General features: G+C 45.2%; 1 protein-coding gene across 3 annotated transcripts; it reads right to left on the reverse strand.

The window, feature by feature from the left end:
* Positions 1–177: 177 nt before the first annotated feature.
* Positions 178–15544, reverse strand: LOC139539983 (serine/threonine-protein phosphatase 6 regulatory subunit 2-like). Of its 3 annotated transcripts, XM_071343444.1 has the most exons (26): positions 15166–15544; positions 14782–14903; positions 14287–14422; positions 14065–14163; positions 13455–13641; positions 12093–12230; positions 11948–12013; positions 11755–11867; positions 11555–11668; positions 8796–8916; positions 8440–8631; positions 8127–8351; positions 7976–8040; positions 7708–7823; positions 7528–7613; positions 7370–7447; positions 7169–7266; positions 7021–7075; positions 6754–6878; positions 6306–6487; positions 5748–6105; positions 5478–5563; positions 5156–5378; positions 4879–4902; positions 2716–2832; positions 178–2641 (listed from the first exon to the last, which is right to left on the reverse strand). In XM_071343444.1, the coding sequence occupies exons 3-26, from the start codon at positions 14412–14414 to the stop codon at positions 2608–2610; spliced, it is 3030 nt and encodes a 1009-aa protein (XP_071199545.1). In that variant the 5' UTR covers positions 14415–14422; positions 14782–14903; positions 15166–15544; the 3' UTR covers positions 178–2607. The 3 variants fall into 3 exon arrangements, with proteins under 3 accessions (XP_071199545.1, XP_071199547.1, XP_071199546.1); XM_071343446.1 differs by lacking the exon at positions 4879–4902; XM_071343445.1 differs by lacking the exons at positions 14782–14903; positions 15166–15544 and adding an exon at positions 14587–14707.
* Between the last annotated feature and the right edge of the window lie 102 nt (positions 15545–15646).

Here is a 15646-nt window from a genome sequence, read left to right on the forward strand (position 1 = left end):
CACCCCTCCATCTCTACTCCACCCCTCCATCTCTACTCCACCCCTCCATCTCTACTCCACCCCCTCCATCTCTACTCCACCCCCTCCCTACTCCACCCCCTCCCTCCATCTCTACTCTGTGTTGGCTGCTGTGTGTATAATTTAAGCACATGGATCAATGACATTGAGAGCCCAGTGTTGATGGTTGACATATTTATTAGTTTGATATCTGAATTTACAGGCTAGGTTTGACAACAGTAACACACACAATTACATATACAGAAAAGGAACCGCCAGCATCAGAACCCTTTATAAAAGGCCTCCGACTACAGAGAGCACACACACGTTTGGGTCAGATGCAGTGTGTGGTGTTGTATGGGTCAGATGCAGTGTGTGGTGTTGTATGGGTCAAGTGCAGTGTGTGGTGTGGTATGGGTCAGGTGCAGTGGGTGGTGTGGTTTGGGTCAGGTGCAGTGGGTGGTGTGGTTTGGGTCAGGTGCAGTGGGTGGTGTTGTATGGGTCAGGTGCAGTGTGTGGTGTGGTATGGGTCAGATGCAGTGTGGTATGGGTGGTCAGATGCAGTGTGGTATGGGTGGTCAGATGCAGTGTGTGGTGTGGGTGGTCAGATGCAGTGTGTGGTGTGGTATGGGTGGTCAGATGCAGTGTGTGGTGTGGTATGGGTGGTCAGATGCAGTGTGTGGTATGGGTGGTCAGATGCAGTGTGTGGTATGGGTGGTCAGATGCAGTGTGTGGTATGGGTGGTCAGATGCAGTGTGTGGTATGGGTGGTCAGATGCAGTGTGTGGTATGGGGGGTCAGATGCAGTGTGTGGTGTGGGGGGTCAGATGCAGTGTGTGGTGTGGGTGGTCAGATGCAGTGTGTGGTGTGGGTGGTCAGATGCAGTGTGTGGTGTGGTATGGGTGGTCAGATGCAGTGTGTGGTGTGATATGGGTCAGATGCAGTGTGTGGTGTGATATGGGTCAGATGCAGTGTGTGGTGTTGGGGTGAAGGTATGACGCAACTCTGGTTAGCTTTATCAGACCCTGAATCAGGGTGGATCCCTCTCCCTGTCCCAAATCTAGCCAATTTCATTAGTCTCTAGCCCACTTTGGCATCACAATAGGTGGATCAAATCGTCATATCACATACAAATATTATTAAGATTTTGTAATAACTCACTGATTCCTTTAAGTCAAACCTCTCTTCCTCAGCTGTGAGTAAAAGACCTTGGTGGTTCTGCCCACCATCACAAAGTGATTTAAACATAAAACCACACAACAACAGAAACTAACTTCACTAAGTCATACCTGAATGACATGCTCTAAATGAGAGAAGGGAGAGAAAGCACTTTAGATACTGATAAGATGATATAGCATGAGGAATTGTATATGGAAGACATTTCCAATACACTAAACATATACATACATGTACCCACCCACCCACACACCCACTCAACCACACACCCACCCAGGAGGAAGCATGTAGCAGGGTTTCAGGGTCTGATGCTGGGGTAAAAACCATAACACAGATGTCATTATTGCCTCATTTCAACATTATAAACACACACACACACACCAACCTGCTAAACATCCGCTTTCCGATACATCTGAATTGATACCAAAAATAGATACGTGTTCATATATATATATATACTGTTTACATTATAATACGTTTACATTATACCACAACCTAATAAAAGGTTCAACGGTCACAATATTACATTTACACAGCTCTGTGGAGGGGTGATATGGAAGGGTGTGAGTGCTTCTGTCTGCGCAAACTCTGTGTTTGTGTGTGTGTGTATACACTCACGCAGTGGAGTGTGTGTATGCCTCACGCTTTGTGTGTGTCTTGTGTGTGTATGTGTGAATAATCATGCTGTGTGTGACGTCACACAGGTGTGCTTTCATCACATCCACAGAACTGCTCTTTTAACCTGAGAATATATATTCCAAATCTCCCACACATACACACAAAGAGAAAGAACAGACGGAATCAATATTTTCACTACCTGTAATAGTCCACACAGAGAGAAAGAACAGACGGAAAAGTCCACACAGAGGGAGAAAGACAGTGGAGGATTTTCATAATCAGGCTGGATTTTCTATGCTGAAATGATTGAGTCAAATAAATAAAAACTAGGAACACACTTGAAGATCTTACAGTCAGTACTGACTACTCATTCCCCTGCTCCCCAGGCCTCAGACTTTACTCTGCGCTGATGATGTGACTACAGCGGGCGGGAATGGAGCGTCTTCTCAACTTAAAGTGTAAAAAAATCCGGCTGAGTCAAGAACTAACAACACTACATAAAGCTGGATCTCACACACGTCGCAGTGTGGTGATAGGTGTGTAGGAGAGACTACAGCAGAAGGGCAGGGACAAACATCACATGAATCTGTTTATAAACTGTTGTGTTTAGGAGCTGTGGTTTGGCTTCCGGAATGGCTTTTCTCTTCTGCTTTCTGACTCTCTCAGCCACCGTAGATGTCCTAGACACAGACCTATGACAGGGCAGCACTCCTCACGATACAAGACGTTGCATGGCATGGAGTGTTGTTGGGAAGTGGAGTGTGTTAGAGTTTGCTAGGGAATGGAGTGTGTATGTGTGTGTCATTGTACCGTAGTACTAGGCCGGTCCGTTTGCCAAGGATGGTGTGTCTCTGTGGGGAGAGTGGAGGTGATGGTGTCAGTGAAGAAGCAGGTACACAAGACAGAGACACAGATACACACTTACTTTGTGACGGTGGCAGGCCGAATTTTGAGGGGAGCAGCGGTGGCATTGAGAGGGTCTCCTCCACCCATCACCCTCTCTTTCTCCTTCATCTTTTCTTTCTCTCTCATGTCAGCCTCACTGTAAGAGTAGAAAGACATAAGTAATAACATATTGGCTGTGTCTCAAATCACACCCTCTTCCCTGTATAGGGCACTATTATTGGCCAGATCCCTACAGTGCATTCTGAAAGTATTCAGACCCTTTGACTTTTCCACATTTTGTTATGTTACAGCCTTATTCTAAAATTTATTCAATTGTTTTCCCCCCTCAATCTACACACAATACCCTATAACGACAGAGGAAAAACGTTATTAAAAAAAAATATATATATAAATTTTTGCAAATTTATAAAAATCTTGGGTATGACGCTACAAGCTTGGCACATCTGTATTTGGGGAGTTTCTCGGATTCTTCCCTGAAGATCCTCTCAAGCACTGTCAGGTTGGATGGGGAGCATCACTGCACAGCTATTTCCAGGTCTCTCCAGAGATGTTCGCTCGGGTTAAATTTCGAGCTCTGGCTGGGCCACTCAAGGACATTCAGAGACTTGTCTCGAAGCCCCTACTGCGTTGTCTTGGCTGTGTGTTTAGTGTCGTTGTCCTGTTGGAAGGCGAACCTTCACCCCAGTCTGAGTTGCTGAAAGCTCTGGAGCAGGTTTTCATCAAGGATCTCTGTACTTTGCTCCGTTCATCTTTGCCTCGATCCTGACTAGTCTCCCAGTCTTTGCAACTGAAAAAATTATCTTGTTTCTCATGGTCTGAGAGTCTTTAGGTGCCTTTTAGCAAACACAAACAGGTTGTCATGTGCCTAGCCACTCTACCATAAAGGCCTGATTGGTGGAGTGCTGCAGAGTAGGTTGTCCTTCTGGAAGGTTCTCCCATCTCCACAGAGGAACTCCGGAGCTCTGTCAGAGTGACCATCGGGTTCTTGGTCACCTCCCTGACCAAGGCCCTTCTCCCCCGATTGCTCAGTTTGGCCGGGCGGCCAGCTCTAGGAAGAGTCTTGCTGGTTCCAATCTTCTTCCATTTAGGAATTATGGAGGCCACTGTGTTCTTGGGGACCTTCAATGCTGCAGAAATATTTTGGTACACTTTCCCAGATCTGTGCCTCGACACAATCCCGTCTCTGAGCTCTACAGACAATTCCTTCGACTTCATGGTTGGTTTTTGCTCTGACATGCACTGTCAACTGTGGGACCTTATATAGACAGATGTGTGCCTTTCCAAAATCATGTCCAATCAATTGAATTTACCACAGGTGGACTCCAAGTTGTAGAAACATCTCAAGGATGATAGATGGAAACAGGATGCACCTGAGCTCAATTTCAAGTCTCATAGCAAAGGGTCTGAATATGAATGTAAATAAGGTATTTCTAAAAACCTGTTTTCGCCTTGTCATTACGGGGTATTGTGTGTAGATGGATTAAATAAACCATTTCTTCATCAATTTTAGAATAAGGCTGTAACGTAACAAAATGTGGAAAGTGAAGGGGTCTGAATACTTTTCGAATGCACTGTATGTGGCAGCCCTATGTGGTTCTGATCAAAAGTAGTGCACTATAGGATTTTCGAGCGCTTTTGGATTTGCCTCTAGAAGACCCATCAGAACTCAGCATAGACCTAGAGTAGAGAGGCATAGTCATAAGGTCAGAGAGGAATGTAGGGATGCCCAGCCAAAGGTCAGAGGTCAAAAACATACAGTTAGTTATCATGCAGCTGAACACAAAGCTCAATGTCTTGCAGCAGAACTGCAGTCCATTCACTGCTAATAGGGTGGCAGGTAGACTAGCGATTTGAGCGTTGAGCCAGTAACCGAAAGGTCGCTGGTTCGAATACCTGAGCCAACAAGGTCAAATCTGTTGATGTTCCCTTAAGCAAGGCATTTAACCCTAATTTGCTCCAGGGGCGCGGCACTACTATGCCCAACACTTTAAAACAATACATTTCACCTATCTGGTATATGCGACAATAAAAACCTGTATTTTTTTTGTTAGCAGATGTCATCTGTGGCTATGTTTCCATTGGGTTTTGCTCTGCAAAGTGTTATACACTCTGTAACACTCCCAAGCCAATACAACTCCAAAGGCAACACACTCAATGGCTAGAGACCTCATACACTACATACCATCTGACTGCAGGATGAAACACTCTGGAGAGGAAATTCAGAAGTGGAGGAGAGAAGATGGAAGGGAATGTGGGAGTGGAGGGAAGAGAAGAGGAGTGGAAGAGGGCAAGACAAGAAATTAGGAGAAGAGGAGGGAGGACAGATTTGGAAAGTGGGAGGGAGGGAAGGAGAGAGGAAAAGAGAGAAGGTAAGATGAGAGGAGTGGTGTGGACACTGGACAGTAAGGCAGGGAAAGGAATATACTGCACGACTGAGAAGAGAATGTGTGTGTGTGTACCTGGTGAAGACAGCTTTCTCGTTCTTGGCGTCCATCCTAAGTCTGATGGTCTCCCGTCCGGCGGTTGTGACAACGGTCTCTGTAGTAACAATTTCCTTGGATACCGTCTCCATAGTAACAGATTCAGTCTTGTCCTCTTCATCACTTTCTGAGCCTCCTGATGAAGAGCTGTCTGATGCTACCAGGGGAGCCTTCCTCGCCACACACACACTCCACACACAAGCTGCAGAGAAAACACACACACGTTTATTCACACACACACTTTGCAAATTGAACACACACGGTTACACACGCCATGCAGGGAGAACACACACAGACTTACAGTTTTTGTCCTGGCTGGGTTTTGTTTTGTCTAACCCACAGATCTCTGAGTCTACTGGAGAAGTGCACCTCGGACCTGTCTCTGAACTGAATACACACACACACACACACACACACACACACACACACACACACACACACACACACACACACACACACACACACACACACACACACACACACACACACACACACACACACACACGAATATAAACTTATACATGAGCAGCAGAATGTTCATAAAGACAGACTGAAATGTGGCTACACTCACCAGCAGAAGGGCTGAAAGTCAGTGAACTTGGCCCAGCCCTTCTCTGCAGTTATGGGTTGGGGGGCGGGGCTGCCCCATGCATCCACGCCCACTTCTGACTTGGGGGCAGGGCTGTCCCATGAGTCTACGCCCACTTCGGACTTGGGGGTGGGGCTACCCCATGGGTCTATGCCCACCCCTGATTTAGAGGTGGGGCTACCCCATGGGTCTACGCCCACTCCAGGTGTGGGGGCAGGGCTACCCCATGGGTCTACGCCCACTCCAGACTTGGGGGTGGGGTTAGCCCATGGATCCACACCCACTCCAGGAGAGGGGTCCTTAGAGTTCACCTCCCCGAAACTAGCCGCCCAGCCAGGGCCTGAGGAATAAATGTAACTCAGAGCTGAGGACCAGACACACAAACAAAACAAGAAGAACCAGAAACATACGCATCGACTACCACAGCAACAAACAACTAAAGAAAGTGATAAACACATACAACCACAAAAACACCCCATGAACAAAAACACATTGAATACCCACACACAAGCAGACCTGTGTTCAAATAGTCATCCTTACTCTGTGCAGTCTCAGTCTGGCTGATGTTCTCAGTCTGGCTGATGTTCTTGCTGTGTTTCGTCTGACCTGTGACCTCACTAGGCACCTCCCACTCCTCCGTTTCAGAACCTGTTGAGCTATCAGCAGTATCGCTCACCCCATCACTCTGAGCCGCTCCAACAGACGTCCGCGACCCCCCAAACCTGAGAGAGCAAGACAGAGAGTGTTGTATGTGTACCTGGTCCCGTGTGTGTCGTATTCTGGTCCTGGACCAGGTGTGTTGTATTCTGGTCCTGGTGTGCCGTATTCTGGTCCTGGTGTGTCGTATTCTGGTCCTGGACCAGGTGTGTCGTATTCTGGTCCTGGACCAGGTGTGTCGTATTCTGGTCCTGGACCAGGTGTGTCGTATTCTGGTCCTGGTGTGTCGTATTGTTAATCTAAGTGTGTGAATGTGTGTGTGTTTGTATACCTGGTCCTAGACTTGGTGTGTGTAGTGTAGTTAATCTCTCTCTCCTCCCAGATATCTTCCTCTTCGTTGTCATCAAATGACTGGATCTTCTCCTTAGTGCAGGCCTCAAATGCTGCAGTCTTAGCCTGCACATGCATGCACACACACCACAATGTATGCGTATAGATCCCTGCACAACTGTACTCGTTGACCAGTCTACATAATGACTCAGACAGTGAATTTAAAATGGAAGCTCCTAGGAGAGAGGCTATGGACTTTGTCACTCACAGTGTCCTCTGTGTCCACGTTGAAGTTAATCTCTGCGATCCGGTCAAAGGTGGCACTGCCGCACACAACATACACACAATCAAGTCAGAACCACTTAGAGGACTTACTTGATGCTGTGTATGTGTGTGTGTGTGTGTGTGTGTCTTACTTGATGTTGTCGCCGTGTTCTGAGAACTCGTCGTCATTGAAGCCGAACTGATCCACAAAGTTAGCAGTGATCTGCTGGATCTGGTAGTCTGAGAATGTCTGAAAGACAGCAGACATTGAAAACAGAACTGGATTATGGTAACTACCATGACAGAGTAGGAGCAGTAGATGACTATCTGGAAATACATGCGTGTGTGTCTACCTGTTGCAGTGACAACTCTTTGGGGAAGGGACTCTGTCTGTCATCGTCTTCACTGGAGGAGCGCAGGTTGTGAGACACCTGGAACACACAAGGCCAGGGGTTTTACTTGTGTGTGTGTGTGTATGTGTGTGTGTGTATGTATGTATGTGTGTGTATACCAGGTCTACAGTGTTCTTCCTGTTGATCTCTGTCAGGGCCTGGTCTACAAAGATCTCCCAGCGCCCCTTGCAATCCACAAGCAGCTCTGCAACACACAGTCACAGTAAAGTCAGCTTCACACACAGACAGTTATTCTACAATAGGTTTGTTGTGTCCCTAAGTAACCCACACAGCCCTACCTGTAATAAGGCTGCTGATCTGGCTGTGTACTGGTCCTTTCTCCATGCTACAGACTACAGTGTTGGCGATCCTAGTCAGGTGACCCATGTAGCCTCTCCTCATGCCCCCCTCCGCCCTGAGAACATACAGGTTCGTGCCAATATGTAACACACACAATTATATTTATGAACGTTAACACACTATACTAGTGATACACCAATCACAGATGACAAAACAGGTTCAAAAACAGCTGAATTGCTATCTGTTTAACAGTTTTAAGTATCTTACTGCATCTTATCATTCTCCTCCCAGGCCTCCAATATCCTCTGAACCAGACGACAGTCCTGAAACAACTACAGATGGAGAGAGAGAGAGAATGTTACTGAGACACACAGGCAGGCAGAGACAGAGAGAGACAGAGACAGAGACAGACACGTACATGGGTCACCAGTGGGTTGTGTGTGGAGATGTCGGGAGGAACAGAGGGCAGTGGGAGTGTGGGGCCAGGCGAGGCCTGCTTGTCCTGGGGCTCCTGCTGAAGCCTGGGATTTTCCTGGGTAACCAGGGGTCTCTGCTCCTGTGCAGAGTGGCTGAGGATGGCTGCCACACACAGCTCCACTTGGAAGTGCAGGAAGTTGTTCCAGGTGTACTTAAAGAACAGGTCCTGCAACACACAACAAAAACAGGTTAACGGATAAAAGAGGTAAAGGTGTATACAAACCAGGACATGGTGTGTGTGTGTGTGTACTGACCAGTAGAATGTTTATGGTGTTGAGTCTGCAGAGCTCCAGTGTGACGGTGTTGTTATAAATGGTGTTGTTACAACAGATGTAATAACTGGTGTTAGTGGTCTGTAGCAGAGAGGCCATCAGCCTGGCCACATGGAGACGACAGTTACCCAGTGGCACCTCCAACACACCTAGACTGGTAAGCATGGGGGTCACCTACAAACACACGTCATTGAGTTTTATGATGTGTTGAATAGTTGACATTACAGCTCTGACACTATACATGGCATAACAGTGCAAGACTGTATGGGTGACTAAGTCAGAGACTACAGGATGTGTGTATGTTGAAGGTGTGTGTTTGCGTGCGTGTGCAAGTTTACCCTGGGCGGATCCAGCAGTAGTTGGTGGTAGTGTGTGAGGTGGGGTTGGATGGCCTGCAGGATGCTACTGTTGACACACCTCTCATGTCCCTGAACACACACATCCAACATACCCTCTACCCTGGAACACACACACACAGGTAAGATAAGTATCTTTAGATAAGCATCTAGATCAGTCACAACTTTCCCATTTACACCCCCTATCCATGGGCAGTAGCTACTGAGAAATGTCGTCCTGTCATAAGAGGAAATGTGTGTGTGTAGTGAAACCAAAAAGAGAATGTGACCACATTCCTATACATCCTATCTAATAGAGAGCAATATTAATTTACTATTTTTGAAGGCAATAACGGAGGCTAACTCCGCCATGGCTCGTTGGCCAAAGCCTATTGGGAAATGAATGGGGTTTTTGGATAAACTCTGAAAATAAGGTCTGTGGTAAACACAGGTTTAAAGGGTAGGAAGCATGAGTTTTTGCTCGCCAATGTAACAACACGGTGTGGTCAAAGACTTAGTAACTTAGTTGTAGTCACGATCTGGTTAGCTATAAGTACAAACATGGTTTTGTTTTTGGGTCATTACATATTTAATACATTATTTCCGGATATCTTCTAAACAACCCACAATGCACTATTTCTCAACGTCACATGGAAAATCTATGCTGTGCTGCCTAGTTCGTATGCTAGCTCGGCAGCTAGCTCAAGCTGGCTAACGTTAGCCACTAGCTATGCTAGCACGTAATTACATTCCAGACCAAGTGTTGGCGGTGGTGAGCTACAATCCACTGATCAAGAGGTGTGATATACAAATGGGGCACCTGCGGCATCCCCGTGCTCTTTACGAACTTTGTGGCGGTTATCTAGTGGGAACCCATTAGCATGGCAGGCTCTGGTGCCTTCTTGCCGTAGGCTCAAAACAAAATAGAAAAATCATACCTGCTTGCTCTAATTGTGTAGTACCCGTTCTTTAATCTGTTCTCCTGTTTGTTTTGTCAACTATTCAGCATGTTCTCTGTGAAGTAGGCTACGAGAGTTTTGTAACTTTTCCCACCTTGGCTTAGTGCTATCACGCTAGTTGACTGACTTCTGGAATCTATCTATTTTATATTTTTCTCACTATATAGCTATTGGATTTCCCTGACTCTCCCTCGGCCCAGCGAAACGCCCACCTACCCCTCGCTTTGGTAGCCAACTCAGCTTGCACTCTGAAAAGTTTTACCATGGGATGGGCCAAACACTTCAATCTGTAGATCTCTTTGCTTTTAATCTGCGGTTATGTTTAAGTTGTGTTAGGTGTGGTTGGCTATGCTAGTTGGCTAAATAGCTAACATTAGCTGGCTGGATAGCTTGCTGGCTAAGATAACTGCATATAGCTAACATTCTTTGAAAACTGGTTAGATGGCTTTATGCATTTCCAAAACTTAAATGTACTTTAATGTAGCTGTACGCTAGGTATTGATAACAACTGGCTGACTATTGCAGTGCTAATGTAACGATAGCAGGCTGGTAGGGCAAACGTTAGTAAACTATTAGGGCTAAAGTTAGCAAGCTAGTTGGCTAGCAACCTTGCAAGTTGATTGGTAACAATTAATTAATTAAGTATCTGCTTGTAAATTGGCAGAAAATTACATTCAATCCAGTAGTCATGAGTGCAAATTATTTGAAGTTATTTCTGTTGGAGTTTACATTATAGGGAATAGGCTGGCTTGCCGGGTCCTCCATAACAGGCTGACTACACCGCGAGCGTTGCAAAAATAAATGTAGAAATCTATATTATTCAATTATTGCACCCACACTGCTTGCGCGCGCCAACGAGCGTCTGCGTTACCAAGGGCTAAAATAGAAGTCAGTTCTATTTGTGATGCAGATTGCGCTGCTAGTCCTGCCTCTCCCATCTCCTCATTGGTTTACAGAAGCAGGTACCCACGTGCCATCTCCTCATTGGTTATACCCACGTGGGTGACTGAAAGACGAACGAGGTCAGTGGCGGTAATGCACCTAATTTATGAAAGTTGCCATTCGCAATATAAAGTCAAGAGAAGAAAAAGCCTAGAAGGAGGAGAGATGACTAGAAACGATTTGGTTGACCGTTTTATGTGTGGATTAATTGTCGGAGTAGAGGACCTTGTGCATTTCAGGTAAAATAACAACTCAATGTTTATATTCCAGGACAAATTAGGCAGCAACAGCAAGCTAGCTAAATAGGACAAATTAGCTAGCAAGTGCAAGCTAGCTAGCTAAATTGCCATAAATGTTTAATGCTTTTCGACCTGTCCCCAAATTAATGTAATTGGTTCAGAGTTTGTTTTGATATTTTAACCTGCGTGTCGTGATCTCGTTTGGTGTGGAGGGACAAAATACATTTATGCACGATGGCGCATGATTCGATTTGGGTTCCGTGTAATATATCACATCCCCCAGAAAACATTTTCCATCATGACTTCGGCAATCTTCGGAATTCTGATAGTGTTTTTGTGAATTTTGAAGCATTTATGTCATCAAAACAAGCACGTAAAGGCTTCATAATTCATAAGGCTCATTTTAACGGACTGATATTATCTCATAGAACAAAACGTATAAGATTTCCTACGCCTGGGTTAACTCAGACCTTACTTTCTGCATATATCCCAAAACCCCATTAATTTCCCCCATAGGAATGAACCAGAAACAGCGGTAGAAGATGCTAACTCATTTCCCTTTTTTAGGACTGCAAGCTGGCGAGCACCAGGCTTTTTAAGTATGCGAGAATAGAACACCCACCCTGGCCTCCTGATTTCCAGTAAGGTTAGAAGGATTTGAGTTCCACAGATGATACAGCTCTCTGTCCTCTCTCCCACAAACATGTTGTCTAGCAGCTGACCCACACACTCCTGCCTGCAGGAACACACAGGGCAGAGGATATTACAGGTGTTTGTGTTTGTGTGTGTGTGTGTGTGTGTGTGTGTGTAAGTGTGACTTACGACTCCAGCACGGCAAGCAGAGGGTCAGCCTCAGAGTTCTCTTGGAGTTGATTGGCCTGGTCTCTGCTCAGACGGATGATGTCACACACAGTCTGGGATGCATTTGACTGTTTCTGAAACACACACACGGCTGGAGTTACCCCGCTGACAGCACTCTCTAGTCATCAGTAGAGTGTGTGTGTGTCGGTCTTACCTCCTCGTCTTTCCCAGGGTGGATGAGCTCTATAAGCCTCTGGGCCAGCTGCTCTTCATTTAACCACTGCAGAGGGAACACAAACACACACTATTACATACTTTACCACACACTGAGGATGTGTGTGTGTGTGTGTGTGTCGTACGTTGAGTGTGTCCTGTCTGAGAGGAGCAGGCTCTACACAGCTGATGAGGCGTAGCAGGAGGTCCATCATGGCTGATGTGTTGATGTGATTCAGGACCAGACCTAGGAAACCCTCCTTTCCCCGCAGAAAGGAGATCACCTACAGAGACCACAACACAACCACCTGTCAACCAGATCATCTAAAGACCAAAATAAATGACCATACAACAATATAGGCTACAACAACATCATACAACAAAATGATTACAACCAATATTATCTACCCAAGTAGGGCCCTATAAAATCTGTTTTATTTTTGCCTCATTCAGTTTAGTTTTTCCGAGGTTTCCATTTTTCCCAGTTTTCACTCTCAAAATCAAACTTTTTATAGAAAAACAACAAAATTGGATGTTCTAAGTCCATAACGATGCTTAAAACACATCAGGAGACCACTCTGGGTCAGTTGTGGGACAATAGTTCCCAAAATCATATAACCTGTAGGACTAGGCTACATACCAGTCAAAAGTTTGGACACAACTACTCATTCAAGGGTTTTTATTTATTTTTACACTGTAGAATAATAGTGAAGACATCAAAACTATGAAATAACACAAATGGAATCATGTAGTAACCAAAGAAAGTATTAAACAAATCAAAATATATTTTCAAGTAGCCATCCTTGCTTTGATGACAACTTTGCCAAGAGTGTGCAAAGCTGTCATCAAGGCAAAGGGTGGCTACTTTGAAGAATCTCAAATATAATTTGATTTGTTTAACACTTTTTTGGTTACTACATGATTCCATTTGTGTTATTTCATCGTTTTGATGTCTTCACTATTAATCTACAATGTAGAAAATAATACAAATAAAGAAAAACACTGGAATGAGTAGGTGTGTCCAAACTTTTCCCTGGTACTATATAGATATAAAAAAATGTTAAGCAATGATGAATAAGTTTTATTTCGCAATAGGATTTTTTTCTTCTCCCGGGCAATTGGACGGTACCAATTTATCGGCTTATCAATAAAACATTTTAAATGTTTTACGGCCAGTAGCCGGCTAACGGAAGTCCTGGTGCGCACACACACACACACACACACACGCCATTTCAGAAAGTTGCAGGAAAATACGAATAACTGATGCATTTTCTAATAAGATCAATACATTTAGTTGATTTCCTACTAAGTGCAATACATTTTGAATATTGTTGAATTCTGTTTTAATGTCTGGATTCCGTGCGCATTTTCCACAACACAGATTTTATAGGGCTCTACACTAGAGAGGAAACCTTCCTTCTTCTGCAGAAAATGAATCACCGCCACAATGAAACTACAACACAACCAGAATAAAATGATCAACTGTGTGAGAGTTGGTGTTACTGTACCTGTTCGGTCTTGCGTGTGATGAGGTTTCCGATGGTCTTGCTGAAGAAGGACGCAAGAAGGGGGTTGAGGGGAGGGGGCTGCTCCAGGAAAGAGTACAGGGTATCCAGCAGGGGCTTCTCTCCACCCAGCTTATCATTTATCACCCCCACATCACTCGTCAGCAGCTCACACGCTATGTTAGGGTGCCTGGAACACACACACACACTCAGCAAAGTATCCCACTGACTGACTGACTGACAGACAGTGTGTGTGTCTCTCTACTCCTCTTGGCCCCCAAAGTTTTCTGAGCAAAAATAAAAAATAATAACAAATAGATTTTTTAATTGTTGGACATAAGACTAAAAACACCAGGAAATCACCTCCAAGTGATTTAATTTTGGAAATCAGTTCTCAAGTATTCCCACGCATAATAGAGAGATGTGATCATATACAAAAGTAAGCAAGGTTTGAAATGATTATGTTTTAGTCAAATGTTATCTCTGTTTGGGCTTATTGCGGTCAATTTGCCATCTATAAATTATTTGTAATTATGTTCCTGCCCCCCAACCACCCGCTCGAGAAACAATCGGCCCGCGGCTGAATCTAGTTGATGATCCCTAGTCCACTCACTTAAAACGTCTTGTTTCTTCCAGGCCAGCAGGGGGCTCTGTGGTGATGAGGTGCAGCAGCTCCTGCATGCAGGTGTCCTGGGACAGGAAGACAAGCAGCCTTGGGCCCAGAGAGGAGTGAAGAGACACTCATTAGCATGACACCATTTCCTATTCGAAATGCTCAAACTAATGCTAATAAACAGTGTGCTTTCTATGGCAGATGTTAATGCTGAAGGATAACCTGCGGTTCTGGGCCTTGCACTCCTGCAGTACGTCCTCCTCCTCCATGAGCTCAGTGAGCGTGACATCATCCTTCTCCAGCAGGGCCTCCAGCTGGGACGACATGTGCAGGTCAAACTTCCAGAACATGGCTGCAGCTGCAAGGAGAAAGAGTGAATAATAGAAAGTCATCCTCACCAACTGTGTATCAAAGGTTTTGCAACTTTACATTTCCTGCTCGGTCTGGAGTGTGATGAGGTTCGTTCCCCACGGTCTTACTCAAGAAGGATGCGAGGAGGGGGCTTGAATGGGGGGGGGATACCTAAGTAATGTGTGTCCTTGGTCAGACCTCTTCAGTCATTTGTCTCAAAGACCCAGGAAGGAATGGTCATCTGCATGGACGATTACACACAGCCAGACACCCCCCCTCAGTTTACAGAGGAAGCACTTTAAACCTATAGTGAAATAGATATAGGTTAGATTGCACCTTTAAGTGCGAATGTGTGTGAGTGTTTACCTAATTAATGTGTGTCCTTGGTCAGACCTCTTCAGTCATTTGTCTCATAGACCCAGGAAGGAATGGTCATCTGCATGGACGATTACACACACACCATTGGCGCACACACACTGATAAACGGTCTGCAACCCGAAAAAGTGATAGAAAGGGAGAAAGAATCAGTGGGTTCCAGCACATACACACATCTCTGACTCTCCTAATCTTCAAGATTAGGAAACTGTGCTGCGTAGCAAGGTGGCTAGCTAGCTGCCAATGACTGTCAAATATGTCTGACCATATTAGCTAGTAGGATGTTGTTAGCTAGATAGCTAATTAGACTGCGTATATAGCTAGCCAGGCTGATTATTGCAATCTTGCTATGGCACAGCTACGACAAGCACCTACCTTGTCATTTAGCTCCAGGGCGTCAGTGTCAGTCTGCTAAAGTAGCTAGTTGAGCAGTTTGTTTATATTCCAAGCCAGTCAACTGGAGCTGCACGCCCCATCAACCAAATCTGTCAGTAATCTGGCGAGTGTTTCTTTGACAGCTCACAAGAGGCTGCCGGACCCTTCCACCCGTGTATAGTACAATCAATCCCAGCGCCAGTAAATTAATTGTCGCTTTTACCCTCAAGATTGCAGCAAGACAGACAAGGATGCTGTCATATTTTTTTTATCAAAATGGCGGACACTGTTACGGGAACGCGCAAAAGTAAAAGGTAGCTACGGGCACTTGTGATTTATCGTTGTGGTAAAGAGTAGAGATTGTGCTGACTATTACAATTCACAAAAATATGGGTGGCACCATTAAACCATAGCTTTCACACTGCTATATGTATGCCCCCGCCCTAACGGATTATTGTTAATAGGAGATTAGTAAAAATGA

This window comes from Salvelinus alpinus, chromosome 15, assembly GCF_045679555.1.
Source record: "Salvelinus alpinus chromosome 15, SLU_Salpinus.1, whole genome shotgun sequence".
Taxonomy (NCBI): Eukaryota; Metazoa; Chordata; class Actinopteri; order Salmoniformes; family Salmonidae; genus Salvelinus; species Salvelinus alpinus.